This window comes from Canis lupus, chromosome 14 (genome assembly GCF_048164855.1).
Source record: "Canis lupus baileyi chromosome 14, mCanLup2.hap1, whole genome shotgun sequence".
NCBI classification, from domain to species: Eukaryota; Metazoa; Chordata; class Mammalia; order Carnivora; family Canidae; genus Canis; species Canis lupus.
In genome coordinates, this window is record NC_132851.1 from 2,653,562 (window position 1) to 2,679,599 (window position 26,038).

Consider the following 26,038-nt stretch of genomic DNA (forward strand, 5'->3'; position numbering starts at 1 on the left):
CACAGGCAGAGGGAGAAGCAGGCTCCATGCACCGGGAGCCCAACGTGGGATTCGATCCCAGGTCTCCAGGATCGCGCCCTGGGCCAAAGGCAGGCGCCAAACCGCTGCACCATCCAGGGATCCAGAGTTCTGTAAAATTTTAATAAAAAATTACACATCCTGTATGCTTTCCAACCTGTATGTCTAATATCAAAAGAGTTGTGTTAATTGTGGAAAATAGTATTAAAAAGTTATAGAATTAATTTCCATATGATCTAGAAATTGTACTTCTAGGTATATATCCAGAAGAACTAAAAGCAAAATGTCAAACAGCTATTTGTACACCCATGTTCATAGTTTCATAGTAGCATTATTTACAATAACCAAATGGTGGAAACATACCAAGTGTTCATAAACAGATGAAAAGGTAAACAAAATATGGTACATATATACAATGAAATATTATTCAGCCTTTTAAAAAGACTGAAATATGGATACATGCTACAACATGGATGGATCTTAAAGACATTTCACTTATCAGGTGAAAGATGTCAGGTGCAAAAAGGCAATATTCCATCAATCCATTTAATGTGAGGTGTTTAGAGTAGTCAAATTCATAGAAACAGAAAATAGGACGGTAGTTACTAGGGGCTGATGAGAGAAAGTTATATGGAATTGCAGTTTAATGGGTACAGACCTTCAGTTTAGAATAATGAAAAGTTCTGGAGGTGAACAGTGGTGATGGCTGCAGAATAATATGAATGTACTTAATGCCACTTAAATTTGGTTAAAATGAGCCACTTGTGTGGCTCTCAGTTAGTTAAGCATCCAACTCTTGATCTCAGCACAGGTCTTGATTTCAGGGTTGTGAGTTTAAGCCCCACGTTAAAAAATTTGTTAATGGTTAAAATGGTAAATTTTATGTAACATGTATTTTACAATATAAAAAAGGAAACAAACTCTAAAATAAAGTTCTGGAAATGGATAGTGATAATGGTTGTACAACTAGGTGAATATATGTCACTGAACTATATACTTAATAACAGTTAAAATGGTAAATTCTATATTATGTATATTTTCTAATAGTTGATTTTTAAAAAGTTGGAAGATGTCCTTCAGAAATTAGTCTCACTCTGGACGACTTGTACAGCAGGTCAGAGTACAGTCGCTAAGAAGTTTCTGAATACTCTGTGGGCAACTAGACCACTACCACAGCTAACCAACACTCCTAAGCCAAGCATGCTTTTAGCAAAAATATTACTACCCTTCAACCTACTGGCCTTGCCTAAATCTGGCAATCTTACAAAATACATATATTGCTTCTGCAGCAGTAATGCACTATTAAACATATAGCACTTGGAGCACCTGGGTGCCTCAGTTGGTTAAGCATCTGCCTTTGGCTCAAGTCATGATCTCAGGGTCCTGGAATCTAGCCCCACATCGGGCTCTCTGCTCAGTGGGGAGCCTGCTTCTGCCTCTCCCTTTACAGCTCCGCTACAACCCCCCCCCCCTTGTGCTCTCTCTTGCTCTCTTTCTCTCTCAAACAAATAAAATCTTTTTAGAAAAAAATACAGCAGTTAATGTTCAAGCCTTGAGCATGTTTCAACAGAATATACTTTAAATCCATTTTCCGCAATGGCTAATGACTGCTTTTACACCCTCAATCACATTCCCTTCTATCTTAACTAGGGTCTTGTTTCATTGTTTATCATCCTTGGCCCCACTCCTTACATCTTTAGTTGTCTCCCTGGATCCTCCATCTCATTCTGAAATCAGATTAAGTCCCGTTATCCTATTAAAACCTTCTTCAACCCTGATACCTTCAAACATCTTCCTTAAATTCTCTCTTCTCCTTTACTCTCAAATACCTCAAATAGTCTACTGGTACTGCTTCCACTTCTGTACTTGCCATTCATTCACTGATCTCTCAGAAACTGGCTTCTGCCCTACCACTCAACTGAGCTACTTTCCTGAAAATTAACCATGACTTTCAATCTAGTAACTTCTTCATGCTACCCTACCAACTGGCAAAAAGAAGACAAAAATTTATAAAAGGCGATCAATCTTAAAACTTTTCTCCCTTACCTGAAATACCATAAACTCCTAATTCTTCTCTTATTCTCTGGCTTCTCTATCAACCTCCTTCCCTAAATCCCCAAGTTTATATACTTGTTATTCTGCCCTTCATCTTTTTTGCCCTCTCTCCTAGGATCTTTTAAAAACTTTTCTTCTTGAAACTTTGTAAAATATTTTCTAAATGTAGAATACCACCAATACAAGAGATCCTGGAAGGAGTCAGGTAGTTAGAGAACAATCCCACTTACCCCAAGAACTAATTAGCTGGCAATAAGAGTAATGCTTCCATACTGCACATGGACAGATCAGTGTTCACGGTTAAGAAAATCTCATTTGTATTTTTTGGCAGGTAAAATATATTTTAAGTGAAAAAAACATTTCGAATGTTTTCTTTTTTAAATGATTGTACTGCAAGAAGGAAGTATCTAAGAATCTGTTCATTATTAATTGCATGTTTTCTGATACAGTTAATTATTTAGGCTTGATGCAATCATCCAGCTGGTTAAGACTGATTGCTGATACAAAGTTAAAGATAATATTATAAATTGCAATATAAATATCAGCTTCTTAAGCTCAAAAATAATTTCCTCTAAAAGAGTTTTAAAAATTCTATATAAAAATCATACTTGTAGAACAAAAACAAAATCTATGGAAAACTGATACATTATACCTTAATTTAAAAGTTGCCATAATAAAGTCTTTAAAGATATGATTTATAACTAATGTATAATAATTTATTAGAATGAAAAAAAGGAGATTTTTACCCACTTTGGGATTATTGACTGGCAATGGTTTCTTTAACGAAGTTGTTCCCTTTTAAACGAACTAGGGGTGGTGGAAGGGGAGGTGGGTGGGGGGTGGAGGTGGGTAGGGGGTGGGGGTGACTGGGTGAGGGGATGAGCACTGGGTGTTATTCTATATGTTGGCAAATTGAACACCAATAAAAAATAAATTTATCAAAAAAATAAGTTGTTCCCTTTTGCCTTAAAAAAAGAAACCACTTATTTTAAAGCCTTACCATAAAAGCAGAATGTACAGAAAGTATTTCACTTAAGTAATTTTTTTAATATTTTAAGGTTTAAAAACTTAAGGATATGGGGAAGTTACCAAGATACAGCACTAAAGAGAAAATGAAAATAATAAAATAGTGTGATCTCATGATTTCAACTTCAGTTAAAAAACAGTATGTTCTCATGGGTGCAAAGCAAACAGGAAAACCATATATCAAAATGTGACCTATAAGCTTCTAGGTAGAAAAAATGTAACTGAGTTTTACTTTCTTCTTTCTACTTTCCTTTCTACAATAAACATGCATTACAGCTGTAGTTGGGCTTCCTGGAAGAATAAACTGTCTTCCATCCAATTCTCCACCTTATATGTTGACAGAGCGGAAAAGAGCCATTTTCAAAAGGTATGTAAAAGTGGCTTTCTAGCACTGTCAATGTTCTCATGTACCTGATCCATCAACAAATCTTTATTCACTTTCAAAACAGACCAGGAACCAACTACTTCTTACTATCTTCACCTCTTCTCATCCTAGTCACCATCATTTCTTGGTTGGTTTAAACAAATCTACTTAAACTAGTTTATGTGATTCCACCCTTATTATAACTCTTGTGGTTATCCTTAAGTCTTTCCCCTACACAGAAATCCCCAGTGACCTCATCTCATTCAAAGAAAGCCTAAGTGTCTTCTGTAACCTTCAAATCCCTATGATCTGTACCATGTGCTGCCCGCACACTCCCACTTCAGGACCACCGACTTTTCAGTTAGATGCCTCTACCTGTTATATTATGCACCCAGATATCCTCATTTCCGTCAAGATTTTATACAAGTGTCACTTTATCAATGAGGAAACCTAACACGATACATCAACCACTTCACCCTACCCTTGAGATTTCCCATCTCACTTCCCTGTTTTACTTTTTCAACTGTAGAACTTCTTGCTATCTAACATAATAGATGTTGTATTTATTTTTCTTTATTATCTCTCCCTATTAGAATATAAACTCAATAAAGAGAAAATTTCATCTTTTTTTACTGCTTCATCCTCAGCACCTAGAACAATCACTAGTAAATAGTGGGAGTTCAGCAAATACCTTCTGAATGAACAAATGCACTCCTGTAAAAAGCAAAGCTTCCCAGTCACAGTAATAGTTGGCATGCCAAATGTCACAAATGACACAACTCTGAAAATCAACATCTAAAATGACTTTACAGATGGCTAGAGAGCTGAAGAACAGCTATGGTATATAATAATGTAGTCATATTTTCTCAAGCCTAAAAGGAAGCATCTAGGATCTTCTCTTTAAAATACAGGGATAAAATTATGGCCTGATTTAATAGGTAAAAGGGACTCTGAGAGATCACATTACTGTTACTGTTGGCACTAAAAAAAAAGTAAGCAATACTGTCTGAAACCATACTGTTCCTCTTCTAAGTTTTCCACTAGAATATTCAATTCCAGTCCAAAAGGCTGCATATGAAACTTTCCTTATGTTTAAACAAAAAACAAGCTGAATACCATACTGCTATGCACCTGAGTATCTATTATCTAAAAGATCTTGGGTATTTTATAAACATCAATCAATGCTGTGCTAAGAGAGCTAAGCGGGAAGAGGCAATTAGATACTGTGAGAAAATGGAGGCAATCAGAAGAAATACAGCGGTGGCAGTGACACAAGCTAATAAGCAGGAGTTATGGGTAACCTGGGGAAGTGCCATGGAAAAATAAATACCATGATTGGGCTTAAGGCAAATGGAAACAGTTCCAACTGGCTTCATATAGTACTCTGTGGAACATATGATGTCCATATGTCCATTACCAACAAACTGAAACATGGAAAATAACAAAAGCCAACACTGTGATGGCTACAAGAACACATCCGATGCCAGTCTCTACCACACCACAGCAGCAAAACCTACTACAGCTGCCAGGTAAATCGGCTAAGAAGTCAGAAGCAATAAGAAAAGGGGGAAGGCCTAACTATAAACTGTTCTTTCCCTACAGAAAAAGAGTTAGGATCTATAGCACAAAATTTTTTAATTATTTTTTTTTTCTGGAGACAAGTTTCCAAAAGTATAAAATACTTTAGAATTAAAAGGGTCGGCATTTTATCCAAAACTAGAAGTGATTTAAAATCCAAAAAACTAAAAAAAAAAAAAAAAAAAAAAAAATCCAAAAAACGAAATAAGAGTGGACTAGTATGCTTTAAAAAATAGGATGGAATAACAAGTTTAAAAAATTGTAAACATGATTCTTCAAGTTTGAAATGCATAACAGAGAACTAAAACAAACGGACCAAAGATGAGAAAGATGAGCAGGGAATCCATTATGTTTTATGTCAGTGTTAAGAAGTCTCCCAAATTTTCTTTCCATATTCTCTAACCCCCAAGCTGATCCATCTTTAGGACACAACCACAGTTGATATAAAAGAAGTAGTGCTTATGCAAATGTCATAAAGTACCAATTTACACAGCAAACGCAAACCTATAAAATCCCATAAAAGGCAATACTAACATCTTAGAGCCTATCTGGTGGTCCTGATTTTTTTAACCAATCAAAACTAGACATTCTCAGCCAGGTGAACTACATAAAAATAACCTCAATTCTAATTCAGAAATATATTGGTTGCCACTCACTGAAACTATATAGTAATAAAATGCAGCAGTTAAAAATACATAACTATTTTACAGTAAATATCAATGTCATTCCTGTTTCAACCTGACTTCCCATTCTACCCGAAACCCCCAAACTTGAAATCAAGCACAATTTCTTGAGTAGCTGGAGTGTGGTTAAGGAAAGGAAGCTATGCTTGTTTGTATGGAATCTGTCATTTCCTCTCTGCCAAAACACTTGTTTAAAAAGTCATGTAATATTTCTATTAAATTGTAAATGCAGCCGACAAGGAAATGGCCTACTGGCAGTGTATTATCTTTGTGGCAGTGCCAACGGGCCTACAGCAAAATAGTGCACATGATAATTTCAACATGCATTCCCAAGTAACAAAATTGTGCTTTACATAAATACCACAGGACCTGAGCAAGATCCAGAAAAAGCAATGAAAATTTGCCTGAGCTTTCATGCTTGCCTATATCAATTGTATGTCATAACTAAAGCAAAATAGAAAAGCATCTACATATGTCCAGGAAGCTTGTGAAGTTAGATCATATAACCCTGGGAAAACTATTGCAACCTAAATCTGTGTATTTCTTGTTAACCACTGTAACAACTCACTAATAAAAATTTAGAAAAACTATAGGTATCAAATGAACCAAAATGTACTAACTACATACAAGTCCTTAAAGACCATAATGCAACTTATTAACAGGAACATATGTTCAGTGTAAGCCACAATTGTTATGTTAAATTGCTTCTTCCTTTGATATCACTCATTTAATCACAGAGTTTAAGAGATTCACAAACCTTACAATTAAAATGGTGACCTTCAGTTTGTAAGTCACTTACTACAATGCTTAAATGATCACCTCTGATCATTTATCCCTTACCTTTCATTACATAGTGCAACTACATGTAATTATGCTATTTAAATGATTCCAGATGTAAAGAAGATGATTCTATTTATGTATGGTTATACTGAAAAGAAAGTATAAAAACCTAATCTATAATCAATATAGTACTTTAAGACAGCTGAAGAATTCTATTCTGCAGGAACTTGAACTAAAATACATATATTTTAAGTCAATTATATCTTATCTTCATTTTTTAAATGTCTGTTCTGCCATAACACTGAAAGTCAAATTTGCTACAGATAACATTTCCTCCAAAAATATGAATTTTTAAGTATTACACATGTGAATTAGAGTCAACACCTGCCTTCAGATACCTCCCAGCCTCACACACACACACACACACACACACACACACACACACTCTCTCTCTCTCTCTCTCTCTCTCTCCTCCATATTTATGTCTTCTAAAATTAGTACTAGCTTAGGTCTCTAGCCTAAATAGTTTCTCTGAGTGGTACTAAAATAAAACAAAACTTACTAAGACCAATTACTTTACAATTACCAATTACTATACAATTGCTTTTAAGACATAAGCCTTCAATAAGGCTTGGCAATTGTGTTCCAATTAGCAAACCAAAGCTACTGTCCAGAGGCCAATGCTAAGGTGCTAACTAAGTGTTTCTGATCTCCTTCAACCAAGGAACAGGATCTAAAGTACCAAAAATATTATAACAATTTAAAATTTAAATTTTAAATAAATAAACTATTCTTAGTAAAAGTTTAAAAGGCAAGCTGTAAGTAATGATTGGCCTTTCACACTGTATTTGATTAGCATTTACTTAGTTTCAATTTTTAATTTATTTCACTGACTTTTATTATTATAAGAAAAAAAGAATCTGAGCCTGCCAGATTTCAGTATTTACATCACAGAAGTATATTTAAGATAGGAAATGGAATCAAGCAGATATTCAACAAAAATATTTATTGGATGTTCTCATGGATGAAACATATTTGCATTTAAAACTGAGACCTGGGGTAGCCCAGGTGGTTCAGTAGTTTAGCGCCACCTCAGCCCAGGGCGTGATCCTGGGGCATGGGGATCGAGTCCCACCTTGGGCTCCCTGCATGGAGCCTGCTTCTCCCTCTGCCTGTGTCTCTGCCTCTCTCTCTCTCCCTGTCTCTCATGAATAAATAAATAAAATCTTTTAAAAAAGAAAACTGAGACCTAGTATGGGGAATAAAAGAATTACATAGTAACTATGACAATACATAGTAAGCTAAAAAGTAGCATAAAAAGGTCATAGAAAAGGTGGTACGAGAATTCAGTGAAATAAAAGATTTTTTTAGTCAGTGATGAGGAAATTTGGACAGTAACTAGACATACCTAAAACTAACCTTTCTAGAAATAAAAGAGTATAGTGGGGGAAGAATCATACACAGGTCTGTTTACTGGTTCCAGATTAAAATACAGAACAGTGACATGTTGTGATAAACAGTAAACAAAATCATATCCTAAATATACAATATAACAAGAAACTCACTTGAGGGATCTTGATATTACTATTGAGAGCCACAATTCTGAATCTTTTTGGGTCACCTGAAAATCATGAACTCGCAACAGAAAAATGCACATTTGCACAAACACCAATATTTAAGTTCAACTTCAGAGTGTCCACTGATACTATGAGCTCTCTACCCCAGGAAAAAAGCTCTTTCTATGCTCTTATGAATCATGGTTTCCATGATTGAGCTAGTAGATAGTGAAAATTAGGTTAAAAAAAAAAAATCAATCTACCCTGGGGTTAGAAAAGAGCATCCACGAGTACCTCTGCCCTCATGGGCTTGTTAGATCTATATGGTTTCTAGTAGAGACTGCAAAGTCATCTCAGCAAGGGTTAAAAGCTTTCTGCAACCTACCCTGGTGGCAATAAACTCCTCTGGGTACTATGTAAGACCCCCAATACCTCCAACCCTACTAAATACCTTAAAATAAAGCCAGGTGATGATAAAGTAACTGTCTAATACTTTCCATAGCTAAAAAGCTCCTTAAATGACAATGGTAAACATTATTAAATAGCACCTTTTACAACAACTTGAACTTAACAGTCTCAATGTGAGACTTGAAAATTAAATTAATAATGTTACCTAATATTTCTACAGTATTTAATATTTTATATGTATCATTCATTTACATTATCTTATCTGATCTTCACAATAACTCTGTGAGGTAGACAGATGAGAGTCCATTACAACTAATCAGATAACAAAACTGATCAGGACTCATGAATCTCAAACACCAGGTCATACCCACTACTACATGGCAGCCCTAGAAACACTATGACATTGGAAGAATTCGTATTTCCAAAACCTGGTACAGTGATTCTTGCTCTATAAATACAAGTTACAATCCAATTCTGGGTCATAAAATCAATGTAATGAATTTGGACTACCTATTTTTTTTTTAAATGAAAGGAGGAAGTAGAAGAGAACACTCATACAACTGAAACAAATTGTACATAAACCAGTACTTATCTATCCATATGCAAAATACATTTTATACTCTGGATCACAATAAAAAAGTGTCAAATGTAAATGCCATCTTTAAATTATTAATAAATCAATTTAAATTGTGTACTGTAAACACTCCTATACAAATATGGAGAAATATGGTCTTTGTCAGTATCCTACATTAAAATCTTAAAAGGATGAATTCTCACATAATTTTGTCTCAATAATTCTTTCCAATATAATTCCTTTTTTTTTTAAGATTTTATTTATTTGTTCATGAGAGACATGGAGAGGCAGAGACAGGCAGAGGGAGAAGCAGGCTCCCTGCAGGGAGCCTGATTTGGGACTTGATCCCAAGACCCTGGGATCACAACCTGAGCTGAAGGCAGATGCTCACCTACTAAGTCACTCAGGCACCCCTCCAGTGTAATTCTTTCTCAATGATTCCTCTTCTAAGCAATGCTTAATATAAATGTGTCCCCAAAACTACAGTTCATATTCATGTAATGATGACTGCTTCCTCAACAGTTACCGAACTCTTTGAGTTTATAGAGTACTTAGCAACACAACACCAACAGCAAGATTTGTTTTGGGGTTTTTTTTAAAGATTTTATTTATTAATTCACGAGAGACAGAGAGAGAGAGAGAGAGAGAGAGGCAGAGACATAGGCAGAGGAAGAAGCAGGCTCCATGCAGGGAGCCTGATGCGGGACTCAATCCCAGGACTCCAGGATCAATGCCTTGAGCAAAGGTAGATGTTCATGAATGGTTACTAAGCCATCCAGGCATCCCAACACCAAGATATGAATATAAATTAACAGTGGGGAATTTGTCTTACCTGTGAAACCCTTAGAGGTGATCCCAGCAGGCCCAACCATGAGAAACTGAGACCTGTTTATGCTGTTCTCCTTGCTTGTTCGTCTCTTCAAGAATAACAACTCTGACTGGACAAAAATATATTGAAAGTGTCACTGTAATAAACCTTAATCCCCAATTTAGGGACTGGAATGCCTGGTACTCCCACATGTATAGGACCACAGGGCAGAAAATTCTAACTTTCAAATAGAGTGAGAAACCATATGTCCTGGAAGTAGTACTGAAATCCTCCAATGATCCAATTTGCCCCACTCCTCCAGATCCTTGGCTATTTCTGATCTGAAAGTATGGTTAACAGAATAAAGTATCAACCAGGTAGCAAAATGTAGGGGGAACAGACGGAGGAAGAAAGGCAAAGTGAAAAGCAAGCATAGGGAAAAGCAAAGCTAAGTTGGGGGGTGGAGATTGTGTGAGCATTTGTATGCATGTACTGTTAGGGGGAGAAGAGTCAAAGGAAATAAAGGCAACAGTAAGAAAAAAAGGAAGATGAGGATAAATCCAAAGGAGAAAAGCAAGCGATGTATGTAATGAGAAACAATAAAATTCCTATTTATAGTCATATGATCCTATATAATTTGTAATATACATATATTTAAGTGAATAAAGTTGTACCGTATATAATCTTATACTCTAAACAACTGAATAGGGGCATGGGGGTGGCTAAGTGGTTGAGCATCTGCCTTTGGCTCAGGACCCTGGGATCATCTGCATCAAGCTTCCCCCACAGAAAGCCTGCTTCTCCCTCTGCCTATGTCTCTGCCTCTCTCATGAATAAATAAAATCTTTAAAATAAATAAACAACTGAATATATTTATCTACTCCCCCTTTCCTCCCCCCACTCCAGAAAGCTAAATAATTCCAACAGTAGAATTCTAGTTCCACTGGACCAGAAGTGCCAAGAGAATAGGAAACATGCCTGTTCTGCTTACTACTACATCCTAAAAGTCCAACCAGTAAATGATAAATGTGCACTAAATATCTGAAGTAGGAGATTAAGGAAAAGGAAATAGAAATAAAAGAATACAGAACAGGGCAGCCCCAGTGGCGCAGCGGTTTGGCGCCGTCTGCAGCCTGGGGTGTGATCCTGGGGACCCGGGGTTGAGTCCCATGTCGGGCTCCCTGCATGGAGCCTGCTTCTCCCTCTGACTGTGTCTCTGCCTCTCTCTCTGTGTCTATGAATAAATAAATGAAATCTTTAAAAAAAAAAAAAAAGAATACAGAACAAAAATTCCAGGGTACTTTTTTTCAAAAATCAAATACCCATACTTAGATGACATTTAGTTTCTCTGATACAAAATAAGCAATGTAGTATAGCAGACAGACTCTCCAACTGATCCAAAAGTTGAACTCCCTGTCTCCACATTAGAACATGCATCTCTCATATTTTAACATTAATATCAAATAAAAAATATTTTAATATTAATGATTAAATTTTGATTACTGCTAAAATGAGTACATCCCACCATAAAAATATATGCAACTACAGGGCAGATAAATTTGAAAAGTGCTATTTTCATTACTAGAGGAATCATTAAAAACTATTTTTAAAAAACCCAGAGAATTTTAAATGCTGATTTGCACCTATTAAATATTTACACCTTCTTCAGAATATACTTACTGCAAACAGTAATATATGTAAGTAAATACAAATAAAGAATCCTCTACTTATAGACTAGTAAGTCATTTTCATATAAACAGGAATTGAAAACCATTTTGACTCAAAGACCTCCCAATGGACTGATGATAAAGGAAGAATTACAAAAGGACTTAGAGTATTAGACTTGGGGTGCAAAGAATGATGAGGGACAGCTGGAAGGATAATAAACAGAGGCAGTAAAAAGTCAAAGACGGATCTCAGTCAAAAAATAGAAAAAAAGCAAATACTAGAGAAAAGTCAATAAAATATATACCAATGAAAAGATGCTCAACATCACTAGTGTGGGAAATGCAAATCAAAACTACAATGACATACTACCCATTCACACCCATCAGGATGACTATTATCAAAAGGACAGAAAACAAATGTTGGAAAAAATGAGGAGAAACTGGAACCATGGGAATGCCTGGGTGGCTCAGCAATTAAGCATCTGCCTTTGGCTCAGGGTGTGATCCCAGGGTCCTGGGATGGAGTCCCACAATGGGCTCCTTGCAGGGAGCCTGCTTCTCCCTCTGCCTGTGTCTCTGCCTCTGTGTGTGTGTGTCTCTCATGAATAAATAAATAAGATCTTTAAAAGAAAAAAGAATCTGGAACTATGTGCGTCACTGATGGGAATGTAAAATGGTACAGCTATTGTGAAAAAAACAGTACAGAGGTCCCCCCCCAAATTATATGTAAATAATATGATCCAGCAGTCCCAGTTCTGGGTATATATCCATAAGAATTAAAAGCAGTTTTGGGGCACTTGGGTAATTCAGTCAGTTAAATGTCTGACTCTTGGTTTCAGCTCAAGTGATGATCTCAGGGTCCTGAGATCAAGCCCCGTGTCGAGTTCTGAGCTGAGGATAGAGTCTGCTTATCCCTCTCCCTCTACACACATTCTCTCTCTAGAATAAATTTTTTAAAATATTTCAAAAAAAAAAAAACAAAAAAGCAGAGTCTCAAAGAAATAAATGTGTATCCATGTTCACAGTAGCCAAAATGGAGAAGCAACCCAAGTGTCAGTCAATGGATGAATAAACAAAGTGTGATATATACATACAATATAATATTATTCAGCTTTAAAAGAAAGGAAATTCTGACATATGGTACAACATAAATGAATCTTTAAAATCTAAAATTTTACTTATGCTAAGTAAAAGAAGTGAAACACAGAAGGACAAATATTGTATGATTCCACCCATACAAGGTGCTCAGGATAGTCAAACTCAGAGACCAAAAGTAGAACGGTGGTTATGAAATGTGAGGAGGAGATAATGAAGAATTATTGTTTAATGGGCAAAGAGTTTCAGTTTGGGATGATAAAAATAAAATTTTCTGGAAATGGATACTATGATGGTTGCACAATGTGAGTGTACTTAATGCCACTGAATTATATACTTAAAAATGGTTTAAAATAATAAATTTTATGCTCTGCATTTTTTACCACAATAAAAAAATGAGAACAGATATGCTTGTCACTATTAATCTTAAACTGTCTATAATTTAAAAGGGGAAAATAGATTATGGAAGGTATAATAACTGAACGGTAGCCCCCTAAAAGGTGTATCCATGTCCTAATCCCAAGAACTCTGAATGTGACCTCATATGGGGGAAAAAAGGCCTTTGCTCATGTAATTAAGTCAAGGGTCTTGAAAGGAGGATATCACCCTGAATTACCCATGTGGTCCCTAAAACCAATGACAAGCGTCCTTTTACAAGAAAGGCAGAGGGAAATTTGAAGAGAAGGTAATGTGAAGACATAGACAGAGATGGAATAATGCAGCTACAATCCAAGGAATGTCACGGATTGCCAGCAGCCACCAAAAGCTGGAAGAGGCAAAGAACGGATTCTCCATTAGAGCCTCTGGAGGGAATGCAACCCTGTCAACACCTTGATTTCAGACTTCTGGTCTCCAGAATTGTGAGAGAATAAATTTCTGTTGCTTAAAGCTACCAAATTTGTAGTAATTTGTTAAGACATTCCTAAGAATCTATTATGGGGGTAAAAAGATAAAATAAAAAGTAAGGAAGTAGGCCTTATAACTATAGAAGATGTCATTCAATCCAAAATTTAGCTATGAAAACCGAGAAAATAAGGATACCTGGGCCTCACCACTAAGCCATAGTAGCCCCTGGCCACATGATGTCCATGAACGCAAATACTGAGGGCAAAGTGCTGAAGCCACCCCCTCAATGCTGGGCAGGCAGAAGAGATGTTTGCCTGAAGGCTCCTGGCTCAGTGAATGGGGAATCTAGGCCAGCACATCCCCAGGGTCAGACCATAGAGAAAGGCTATACCCTGCTATCTCAGGCTTTCAGAGAGAGGCTTTCATCCAGGATGTTCCTACAAGTAAATAATAATTCTATGAATTAGTACCCACATATTCCCTCATCCACTCTCAGACAAAATAAAGACACTTGTCTTTTGCCCCACATGTTAACTGCCTGATAGGAATCTTCCAAGAGGCAGTGCATGCACACACACTAAGATGGGCCAGGTGTCTACAAAGTCATACATGGAAGAGACATGGAGCTGGAAGATGTGTAAATATGCTGCATGCAGCGTTTCTCAATTACCACCCCTACTCAAGTCTAATCATTCAGAATTTCTCAAACAAATTCTATCATTAATTGGGCATGAAGGAGGTCATTGATTCAGTTTTATTTAATAAAAAAATGGATAACTCAGTTTTTACTTAGACATGGATATAATGCATTCTTTTTATGCCTTATTCTTTTTTATTAAAGAAATCTTATTAGATTAGGAGTACACTTGGTTGTGAAAGGAGTAGCACCATGTGATTTAAGATAGGGAAAAGCTACTGTGTGTTTTATTTTTTTTTTAATATGCAGTAAAAGGATTGATTTTTTTTTTTCCTAATGCCCATGTTTACTCTGCATGTACTGGAGCATTTATTTCACTTATTAAAATGTACTGTTTCCCCAAAAGATGTGAGGGTGAAGAGGCTAGCTGGAAAAAAACAGCAAGGTTAAAGAAAAAGTTCTTGACAAAAGAAAGATAACATCATTTTCAAAAACATTCATCAAAAATATATTTTCCATATTGAAAATATCTACAGGGTTCTTTTCTTCATAAGTGATGTGAGGATATATACAGAGAGAGACAGACAGAGATTTTTTTTTTTTTAGTGTAAAGTAACTCCTAATTTATTCTTAAACAGAGATTATCAAACTGTATATAAGTTGAATTTCCAGAAAATTACCATTTATATGCCTCCAATCGTCTCAAGTCACATTTGACATAAATCTTCCTAAAATATACAATATATTTCTACATCTTATTTTTAAAAGACAATAAACATTAATATTATGTTGTGCAAAAATAATATTCTTAGTCTCACTTTTCTTTCTTGATGCAAGCAATCATCAATCACAGTACCTGCCGTCTCCAACAGTTCTAAGTCTGACCCAAACACTCTGCCCTTACCCCCTTTCACCACACCAGGCAACATGCAATCAAACATAAAGCTTGTTAAACAAAAGAAAATAAAACAGAAACTGTATTTCATAAAATCAATAGGGTCTTAGTGATGTCTAAGAAAGTGCCTGGGTTTAGTGGCAGGGTACACTGATAAATATTTAGAAAAATGATACTATTTACGCATTTCCTGATTTTTGTGGTAATTTTATTTCCTATAGAGCTGAGAAAGGGCAAATTTCCAAAAAAATATGTGGTTAACTGAATTCAAAATTTGGTTTTTAAATCCTTTATTTATTTAACTGACCAAAATTAATTATCTTCATATTTAACTTTTTAAAATAAATTGGATTTTGATAAAACTTATTTCAACATCTTGAGATTTACTTCCATTTGTCATTATTCCTTAATCTATTTGTTGTTACTCCTTAATCTATTTTGATCTATTAGTTGTATGTAAATTTATAAGCACTTTCATTTCTCTCCTGTTTACAAAGCTTTACATGTTTTAATATGCATTTCATCACTGCCTTTTACTAGACAGGTAATTACTCTCACCACAGCAAAGATATAGCTTGCATACACTACAATTTCTCTTTTAAAAAAAAGAGAAACAGATAAAACTGTATAAAAACTATAAAATTTAGTTTATTGCTTGCCATTACACAAATTCATTTTTTTAAAAAGCTCTTATTAGGAAATTCCTCCTTGAATATCTATATTCCAAATACCTCTTACTCTGAGGAATGATTGAAGTAAGTATCAATCTTTGACAAATGAAAAACTAAACCAAATGACCTCTCCCTTAACACTTTCAAAAGACCCATTTTCATTTCAGGGTCAAGTTCCAATTTAATCACTTTCATTTTCTAATCTAGGGCCATCTTTAGGTTATTCATATCCCTCGGGCTATGACACTCGAAATATGCCCCACAAAAAGCTTTATCAGTGAAAACCACAACATTAATTTGTGACTATTTAGGTAGGAACAATTCCATTCTAAATTATCCAAGCCTGATGCCTCTCTTCTTCACCCTGATTCTTGCTGGCCTAAGCAAGCATAGGTCTGGAGCAGGCCTGGAGCCTGGGCATACTAGAAGAATGGTATATCTGAGAATATAACTAGGAACCAACCCCAGTTCCCTCAGCTTAGGAGTCAACTTTGTTGTTCTGGGGCTGTTCCTATTACATACATCTAGAAGTCAGGCATAGTGAGAAGAGCTACAATCTTATAACAATGGCCAAAGAGAATTTCAGAGGACTAGGCCAAAGAGAATTTCAAAAGCTAGGGAAGCTGACCCACCATATCCTAACTTAGCCTCCTGTTCCAGATAGCCAGCTATATGCAGTAAATTATATAATATCCTTTACTTAAAAGAACTAGCATTCTTTGCCTCCATCTTTTGTAGTGGTCTTTCCATCACTCCTAACTTCATTCCACTGTGACAACTTTGTAGACAATTGGTTATCTCATAAACTACATTGGTACCAAAAAAAAAAAAAGGATGTGAAATATAAAAAAATTCAACCATATTGGGGTGTCTGGGTGGTTCAGCCAGTTAAGCATCCAACTTTTGATTTTGGCTCAGGTTATGATCTCAAGAGTTGTGAGCTCGAGCCCTGCACTGGGCTCCATGCTGGGTATGGAGTCCACTAAGGCTCTCTCTCTCCATCTCCCTCTGCCCCTTTCCCCTGCCAACTCAAGCTTGTGTGCATGCTCTCTCACTTAAAAAAAAAAAATCATCTATATTTCTTCCCACTGGAAAACTTAGAAGGTTCATATTTTAAATTAATAATTATGAGATTAGAATGTTTGCAGATTTTTATTTTTGCTAGCCATGCCTTCATTTGCATACAGTTGACATATTAACAAAAGGCATTTCTTTTTGGTCAAGGCAAGAAATGGACCAGCACTAGTTCGTATCTCAGTTCTGCCACTTACAAGTTGTGTCATCCTAACAAAAAAACATAATTCTTTAAATATCCATTTCACCCAACCCTCATTAAAATGGAGATTGAAATATTTATTTGACAGAGTGGTTAAAGTAAGAAAATTATTTAATTAAAAAATAAAACTTCACTATTTCACTCACTAATCAGAGTTTTATATACTACCAGCTCTCTCATACCTTAACTACAACTTCACTGGCTCTGTGACCTCGCTAAAAAGATTGGGATTCTGAAATGATTGGTTTGGGGTATGGCTCTGGCACCAGAATTTTTTCAAAACTCTCCAAGTAACTGCATGGAGTAAGAGTGAAGAACACTGTCTAGCTCCCTGATCCCTCCATTTCCTTATACCATCTCCATTCTTTCCAGGCTATATCTCCTTGGTAACCACCTGAACAATCTCTCAACAGCATCCTTACATGCCCTGTAGCTCTGTCGTTCCAAGTAAACCCAAACCTGAGATCGAGGCTGTAATGTACTACACTCCATTGCCAAGCACTGGTAGAGCAAAGAATTGCACTGGGTGACAACACAATTCTCACTTTCCAACTTTAGCTGAGTCCTCAAAAATCTTTTTTCTCTCTTGGCCAGCTCTTTCTTTTATCCTCCCACCCAATCTCCCGCCAAACTAATCTAAACCTTGGTGAAGCAGAAAATATTATTAATTGTATTAAAATTCTACTCTTGAATGCTTATCTTTTTAATATTCTCTTTGACAAAATGAGAAATACACACAAAGCACTTGCCCTGCATACAGAAGAAGAAGGATTATCTTAAGAAAAACCACTTAGCTGCAGCTAAGCAAGCTGCAACTCTTTTTCAAGGAACACCATTCTTACCTGAAGGAATAACTGACAGAAGAGACTATAGTTGTTCACACTTGGGCATTTATTTGATTGACATTCTCTCAAAAATGAACCAAGTGAATATGTCATTTCAAGGAAAACTATCATAATTGTTGCCAATGATAAAATGTGAGCTTTCAAGTGAAAATTCAAATTTTGTAAAACTTCTACCTGTCATATAATCTTAACAATTTCCCAATACTTGCAGCTCATACTTGATTTTGTATAAAGCAGTTCACAAACATAAGAAAGGTTAAGTAACGATAACATAATTTAAATAGCAACTTAAGGGCAGCCCCGGTGGCACAGCGGTTTAGCGCCGCCTGCAGTCCAGGGCCTGATCCTGGAGACCCAGGATCAAGTCCCGCGTCGGGCTCCCTACATGGAGCCTGCTTCGCCCTCTGCCTGTGTCTCTGCCCCTCTCTCTCTCTCTCTCTCTCTCATAAATAAATAAAATCTTTAAAAAAAAAAATAGCAACTTAAAACCTTAACTATGTTTAGAAATGCACAAGACATTTGATTAACTGTCCAAAGAACTACAGGCACTAAGAACTGCCTATATACAAAGTTGTGAGGAAAGAAAGAAATTTACTTAGGGGCACCTGGGTGGCTCAGTAGGTTAAGCATTCAGCTCTTAATTTCAGTTCAGGTTATGATCTCAGTGTCTAAAGAATGAGCTCCACTTTGGGCTCTGTGCTCAGAGCACAGTCAGCTTAAGCTTCTCTCCATTTACTTCTGTCCCTTCCCCCTCTCGCTCTCTAAATAAGTAAATAAAATCTTTAAAAAAGAAATTTATTTCAGTAGTGGCTACCAAGGAAAGCTGTACATCGAAATAATATCTGACCTGACACTTGAATGGGTATGATTTAGACTGGTAGAAAAAAGTGAGGGGCAGCCCAGGTGGCTCAGCGGTTTAGCACCACCTTCAGCCCAGGGCCTTGATCCTGGAGACCCGGGATTGAATTCCACGTCAGGCTCCCTCCATGGAGCCTGCTTTTCCCTCTGCCTGTGTCTCTGCCTCTCTCTCTCTCTCTCTCTCTCTCTCCCCCCACCCCCCGTGTCTCTCATGAATAAATAAATAAAATCTTTAAAAAAAAAAAGAGAAAAGTGAGATAGATGATAGTTGATAGAATTTTAAAGAAGAATACTGCTTTCAGGTATATGTTTACAATTTCATTTGTGTTAGTTCAAATTGTCAAGTGGTATTTTAAGATCCTGGAAGTCAGGAACCACATACTACAATTCTTTACTATCTATATGAGAGACTACCTCGGGGTCACATTTAATATGTTCATCTACGTGGTTGGAAAAATAAAATCTATACAAGGAAAAGCAGAAGAGTAATAATCTAAGTCCTAGGTTCAATCCCAGCTCTGGCACTGGGTTAAGGTGCCTTGAATAATCCAATTAACGTCACTAACTCAAATTCAAATACACCAAGCCTGAGGATCACCCTAAAAATATTATAACCAAAATACCAAAGGCAACTAATAATCAGAGAAGAAATGAGAATTTATGTTGCTGGCTTTATGATGACCTTGTGATTTTTCATATTATTTTACAAACAATTTATGTCATTTTTATTTTTCACTTTAGAAAAAGTAATTTATATATACAAGGAAGATGATACATATTATACACAATTTTATTACTCAGAATTCTCTTTAAAGTGGCAGGCAGATAGTTAAATATTTTTAGTATAGTTACACTGTTACTTATATTACTGAATATCAATCCACAATAGTACTGTATTATCAGAAAAAATTCCAATTTATTCTTCTTCAGATGTTCCAAAATACTACATTCTCTTTTCTCCCATCTATTTACTTCATGCGTTTCTCTAGTCACCCTGATGCCATCTTTTCTTCTCTGTGCTCGCTCTCTCGGTCCTCTCTCTCTCTCTCTCTCTTTTTCTCCTCTCCCCTTTCTATCCCCTCTCCTCTCTTCATTCTTCTATCTTTTCTTCTTAAGGTGAATCCAGCCACTAGAGGGCAATAGTTCACAAAGACAGATGTTCTTATCTATAAAGAATTGAGATTCACATAAAGAAATCTAAAAACCGTATCATCACAAAGCCTGAAACAGGCAATTAGACTTGAATATGCAAGGTACATACTTCAAACTCAAAAAAAAAAATCATCCTGGAAAAAGGAGTTCATATAATAATGTTCAAGAAAGGAATTCTATTTTCTCACTAAGCACCAATTGAAGTAAAATTAATTTGCCTACAGGTAGGTAGCAATATTAGAAGTCAGGCTTTTTAAATATTAGCTTCAGACGAGAGAAGAAAAAAAGTAAAACAAAAACACAGAAAGGCAGAATTTGCAAAGTGGGTAGAAAAGTGAGAACTGATTTTTTCAAAGGCCTCCACAGCCACACTGAGAAACCAATAGATGAACTGAAGAATATAGCAAATTTACCAATCCTTTCTTCTACTTGAAAGGCAAGGGGAGATTTTACAGGTATATTTTGTGGGGAGGAAAACAGTGACTATAGAGGAAAATACAGCCTTCACATCTTTTCTCACAACTGAGGATGTGGGAGGAGAAAAGTTAACATCACTAACCTCTGATAATCTTTTAAAAAAAATTTTGCACAGAACCTAAATTTAAATCAACTTATTTAATTTACTTTGTATTTATTTATTTATACTGACAATTACAAAACTATAACACTCATATAACATCAACATTTTTAGCAAACCATTTTCTTACCCGCATTGGATGTATATCAGCATAAGGAGGTTTTCCTTCGGCCATTTCTATAGAAGTAATGCCAAGGGACCAGATGTCAGCCACACAGTTATAGCCTATTTCTTGAATTACCTCAGGAGCCATCCAAAATGGAGTTCCTATCACAGTATTGCGTTTTGCCATTGTATCCTGCAACAAAAATTACACTGACATAAATACTACTACAAAATCACTAAGGGACTCTACTTGCCAACACATTCATCAAACTGTATGGTGAAACCCTCAAATACTACAGATTATATCAGAAATTGACTATTTTCCTACAATTTCAACTGACACAACATAGTTAGGAATTTTAATTTCTGTATAAAGCAAGAGTCCACAAGTAACGATCCCCATCTTCATTAAAGATAGTCATTAAAGATAATATTGTAACAATAAAAGCTACAGAAATGGATCAATGTAGCTTTATTTTTTAAACATTTAAGCATTTCAATGACAACATTTTTTCATACCGATTCATCTCTTAAATTGTAAATAAAAATAATATATAGTACTGAAATTATGGCTCCTTCTTCTCAAGAACAATGTAGTTATGTATTTCTTCCCATCACCCCCTCCAAAAAGTTATCAACATTCAGTCACAGTCAAATCTGGACATATAGGCCACAAGTGTTTCCAAAATCATTACACTTACTGTTAACTGACCAGCCACTCCAAAATCAGCCAATTTGGCATGTCCTTCTGTATTGAGGAGAATATTTCCAGCTTTTATATCTCTGTGTATTTTTCTCATAAAGTGCAAATATTCTAGTCCTTTCAAAGTAGATTTAAGAATAGTTGCAATTTCATCTTCTGTTAACTGGAAAGAAATATTTTTAAAACTAGATTGAAAAACCATGCTAGATAAAAGAGCACTGGTAACAAACACTTCTTTCTAATGACCACTAAACCTCTAGGAAAAGGTTAACATGATAAAGAACTGGGAACTGCTTTTTCCTCACAAATATTTTGTCAGTCTCATTACAAATTTTACTGATGAAAAATTTTTTCAGCATTAAATTTCTTTAAAATTATCATCAAGTGTGATTCCATCTTGCATGGCTGTTCTGTAGAACAGTAGTCGTGTTATCTCCGTCCGCCTTCTCTCCCACCTAAGTGCGTGCCACCACCTCATGGAAGATTCGATGGACATGGACACGAGCCCCCTTCAGCCCCAGAACTATCTTTTTGGTTGTGAACTAAAGGCTGACAAAGATTATCACTTTAAGGTGGATAATGACAAAAATGAGCACCAGTTATCTTTAAGGTCAGTTTGGGAGCTGTGCAAAGGATGAACTGCATTGTTGAAGCAGAGGCAATGAATTATGAAGGCAGTCCAATTAAAGTCACATTGGCAACTTTGAAAATGTCTGTACAGCCAACGGTGTCCCTTGGAGGCTTTGAAATAACACCACCTGTGGTCTAACAGTTGAAATATGGTTCCAGGCCTGTGCATATTAGTGGACAGCACTTAGTAGCTGTGGAGGAAGATGCAGAGTCAGAAGATGAAGAAGAAGATGTGAAACTTCTTAGTATATCTGGAAAGCGTTCTGTCCCTGGAAGTGGTAGCAAGGTTCCACAGAAAAAAGTAAAACTTGCTGCTGATGAAGATGATGATGAAGATGATGACGATGACGATGATGAAGATGATGATAATTTTGATGATGAGGAAGCTAAAGAAAAGGCTCCAGTAAAGAAATCTATACAAGATACTTCAGCCAAAAATGCACAAAAATCAAACCAGAATGGAAAAGACTCAAAACCATCAACACCAAGATCAAAAGGTCAAGAATCTTTCAAAAAACAGGAAAAGACTCCCAAAACACCAAAAGGACCTAGTTCTGTAGAAGACATTAAAGCAAAAATGCAAGCAAGTATAGAAAAAGTGAATTGAACAGTCTTGGGCACTACTGGTAAATTAAACCCAAAGCTGGGGAGAGAGGAAAAGAAGAGACATATATAGTCCATACTGACTGTCATCATCAATCCACACTGAAGTCTCAAATCTCCTTTCCTGTTTTGCCACCCATCCACAACCCCTTCCAGGCTGGAAGCAATTTGATTCTTGATCTCCTAAAGCGCTTTTCTTTTGACTGCTGTGATTCAGTGACACCTTACACTTTGCTTTCTATGATTTGTGCATTTGCCTCACCTCTTTGGCCATTTTTTTTTCCTTTGGCCATTTTTAATCACCTTTGTGTCTCCTTAGTTGCTCAATAAATATTTGAATGAATCAAAAAAATAAAATAAAATAAAATAAAGTAAAATAAAATAAAGTAAAATTATTGTCATTCCTAAAACACATAACCTATCCCAAAAATCAATACAATGCTAAGAAATCGCTATTTCTCACATCTTCTGACACTGAGGTAGCGATATCACAGCTAACTGTCCTGAATGTAAATTCAGACATTCTTCCCTGTGATGTCACTAATTCTTGATGAAAATGAAAATCAAGTTTTACACAAAGGAAACAAGGGTGGCTTGCCAAGAATCTCCTGCATGACGCAATTATGCCCATATCACTCCTTTTCTAGCAAGGTCATCCCAACCTACTCAAATCCTGGATTTCTGGCCCTAAGACTAAGAATTCAAAAATAAAAATTCCAGAGAAAGACTAGGAAAATGGAAACACAAACAAAGGTTGTCAGGGGAAGGAAAAGGGAAGAAGGAGGGAGAAAAAGAGACCAACAAGAGAAGAAGAAAAGGAAACATCCTTAGTAGTTACGGCAATAGAGCCAGTGTTATCTGTACCAGCCACTGTGCTAATCATTTTGCATGCATTATCGCTTTTATCCTTAGAACAACCCTACAAGCTAGATACTATTATTACCACCATCTGACAAATGAGGAAGCTATTGCATAGGGGTTCAGTAAATACCTCTGGCACACATAAGACGGAACCAAGATGTGAGTTCTGACTATAACCTATGCTTTTAATCACTCTTCTATGCTGCCTCTCTTGAAAAACTTTGTTCAAGTGTTACTTATCAAAGCCTCTATTTTTATTGAAAACACCGTCCTAGTTTGTTTTTTTTTTTAAAGATTTTATTTATTTATTCATAGACACAGAGACAGAGGCAGAGACACAGGCAGAGGGAGAAGCAGGCTCCATGCAGAGAAGCAGGCCCCATGCAGGGAGCCCGATGTGGGACTCGATCCCGGGTCCCCCAGGATCACACCCCAGGCTGCAGACGGCGCCAAACCACTGTACCACCGGGGCTGCCTCCGTCCTAGTTTTTAAATATGTCCAAATGATATTAAAAGTTCATAACAAAGGTGCCTGGGTGGCTCAGTCGGTGAAGCACCTGCCTTCAGCTCAGGTCATGATCCTGGAGTCTCAGGATCAAGTCCTGCATCAGGCTCTCCACTCAATAGGGAGTCTGCTCCTCCCTTTGCCCCTCGGCCTGCTCACACTTTCTCTTACTTTCTCTCAAATAAGTAAATAAAATCTTTTTAAAAAATAAAAATAGACGTTCATAACAATAAAATCTACTTTTGCTATAAGCATAAGCAGCAAATATAACCCAAAGATAAACAGATAGAAGGGGGAAAGTTCCAATTTGTATAAAGATAGGATATACTACTCTGTATGAGGAGGGGAAAAAAAGAGAGAAAGAAAATTAAAATACCCAACAATGGGATAATAGAAAAATACAGTGGAAATTAAAAATATAAAAATATTGTACTACAGAGCTGTAGTAATCAAAACAGTATGGTACTGGTGTAAAAATGGACACAAATATCAATGAAACAGAACAGAAAGCCCAGCATTAAAGCTATATGTTTATGGTCAAAATCTACAATCAAGAACTCAAGAATATACAATTGGAAAGAGACAGTCTTTTCAATAAATGGTACTAGGAAAACTGGACAGCTACATGCAAAAGAATGAAATTGGACCATTTTCTTACACCATATAAAAAATAAACTCAAAATGTAAAGACCTAAATGTGAGATCCAAAACCATAAAATTACTAAAAGAAAACACATTCAGTAAATTATTTGATATCAGCCATAGAAACATTTTCCTACATATTTCTCCTCTGGCAAGGGAAACAAAAGCAAAATCTAACTATTGAGGCACAACTAAATAAAGCTTTTACACAGAAAAATAACCACCAACAAAACAAAAAGGCAACCCAGTGAGTGGGAGAAGATATTTGCAAAAAATAAAACCAATAAGGGGTGAATACCCAAAATATATAAAGAATTTATACAACTCAACACACACACACACACACACAAAAAAAAAAAAAAAAGTCAAATAATCCAATTAAAAATGGGCAGAACAGCTGAATACACATTTTCCCAAATATATCCAGATGGCCAACAGACACAAGAAAAGATGCTATCACTCATCCTCAGGGAAATGCAAATTAAAACCACAATGAGACATCACTTCATACCTGTCAGAATGGCTAAAATTAAAAACACAAGAAATAACAAGTGTTGGTGATGATGTGGAGTAAAAGACCCTCATACACTAGCTGGTGGGAATGCAAATTACTGCAGCCACTGTGGAACACAGTATGGAGGGTCTTCAAAAAAATTAAAAATAGAATTACTATATGTTACAGTAATTCCATTACTGGGTATTTACCCAAAGATAATGAAAACACTAAATCAAAAAGATATATACAGCCCTATGTTTGTTACAGCATCAAGTGTCCATTCATTTATACAAATACACACACATACACACACAGAGTAATATTATTCAGCCATTAAAAAGAATGAAATCTTGCCAACTGCAACAACATAGATGGACTTTATGGGTATTACACTAAGTAGTATAAGCCAGTCAGAGAAAGACAAATAACATATGATTTTGTGAAACCAATGAACAGGCAAAGAAAAAAAGAGACAAGCAAACCAAACTCTTTTTTATAAAGATTTTATTTATTTATTTATTTATTTATTTATTCATTCATTCATTCATTCATTCATTCATTCATTCGAGACACAGAGAAAGAAGGAGGCAGAGACACAGGCAGAGGGAGAAGCAGGCTCCATGCAGGAAGCCTAATGTGGGACTCAATCCCGGGACTCTGTGTGTCTCTCATGAATGAATAAAATCCTTAAAAAAAAAAAAAAAAAAAAAGACTATGAGGGGCGCCTAGGTGGCACAGTAGGTTGAGCCTCCAAACTCTCAGTTTTGGCTCAGGATCATAAGATCAGGATCGTGAGATCTAGAGCCAGTGTCAGGCTCTACACTTAGCAGGGAGTCTGCTTAAGACTCTCTCTTCTTCTTCCTCTGCCCCTCCCACCCCATTCACATGCTTTGTCTCTAAAATAAGAAATAAATCTTTAAAACAAACAAATAAAATATTGCTTTAAGACTATGTAGAATGTGAAAGTAACCACTGGAAGAAGTTTGTTTCAACTGCCACCAATGCCACGGTGGCTCATGTCTCATTAAGAAACAACTTGGGGGACAACTGGATATCCACATGAAAAATGAAGCTGGACCTCTACCTCACACCATAAATAAAAATTTACTCAAAATAGACCAACA

At 36.1% G+C, this 26,038-nt stretch overlaps 1 protein-coding gene and 1 pseudogene across 8 annotated transcripts in view; one reads left to right on the top strand and one right to left on the bottom strand.

Moving 5' to 3' along the window:
• STK3 (serine/threonine kinase 3) overlaps window positions 1-26,038 on the bottom strand; it is a 375,543-nt gene that overhangs the window by 171,837 nt on the left and 177,668 nt on the right. For all 8 annotated transcript variants that reach the window (XM_072773995.1, XM_072773990.1, XM_072773993.1 and 5 more), the window contains 2 exons: window positions 21,176-21,340; window positions 20,500-20,667 (listed from right to left, as the gene is read on the bottom strand). In XM_072773995.1, coding sequence (XP_072630096.1) covers window positions 20,500-20,667; window positions 21,176-21,340 — 333 coding nt within the window. The remainder of the gene's footprint in view (window positions 1-20,499; window positions 20,668-21,175; window positions 21,341-26,038) is intronic.
• Window positions 21,616-22,540, top strand: LOC140603599 (nucleophosmin pseudogene; annotated as a pseudogene).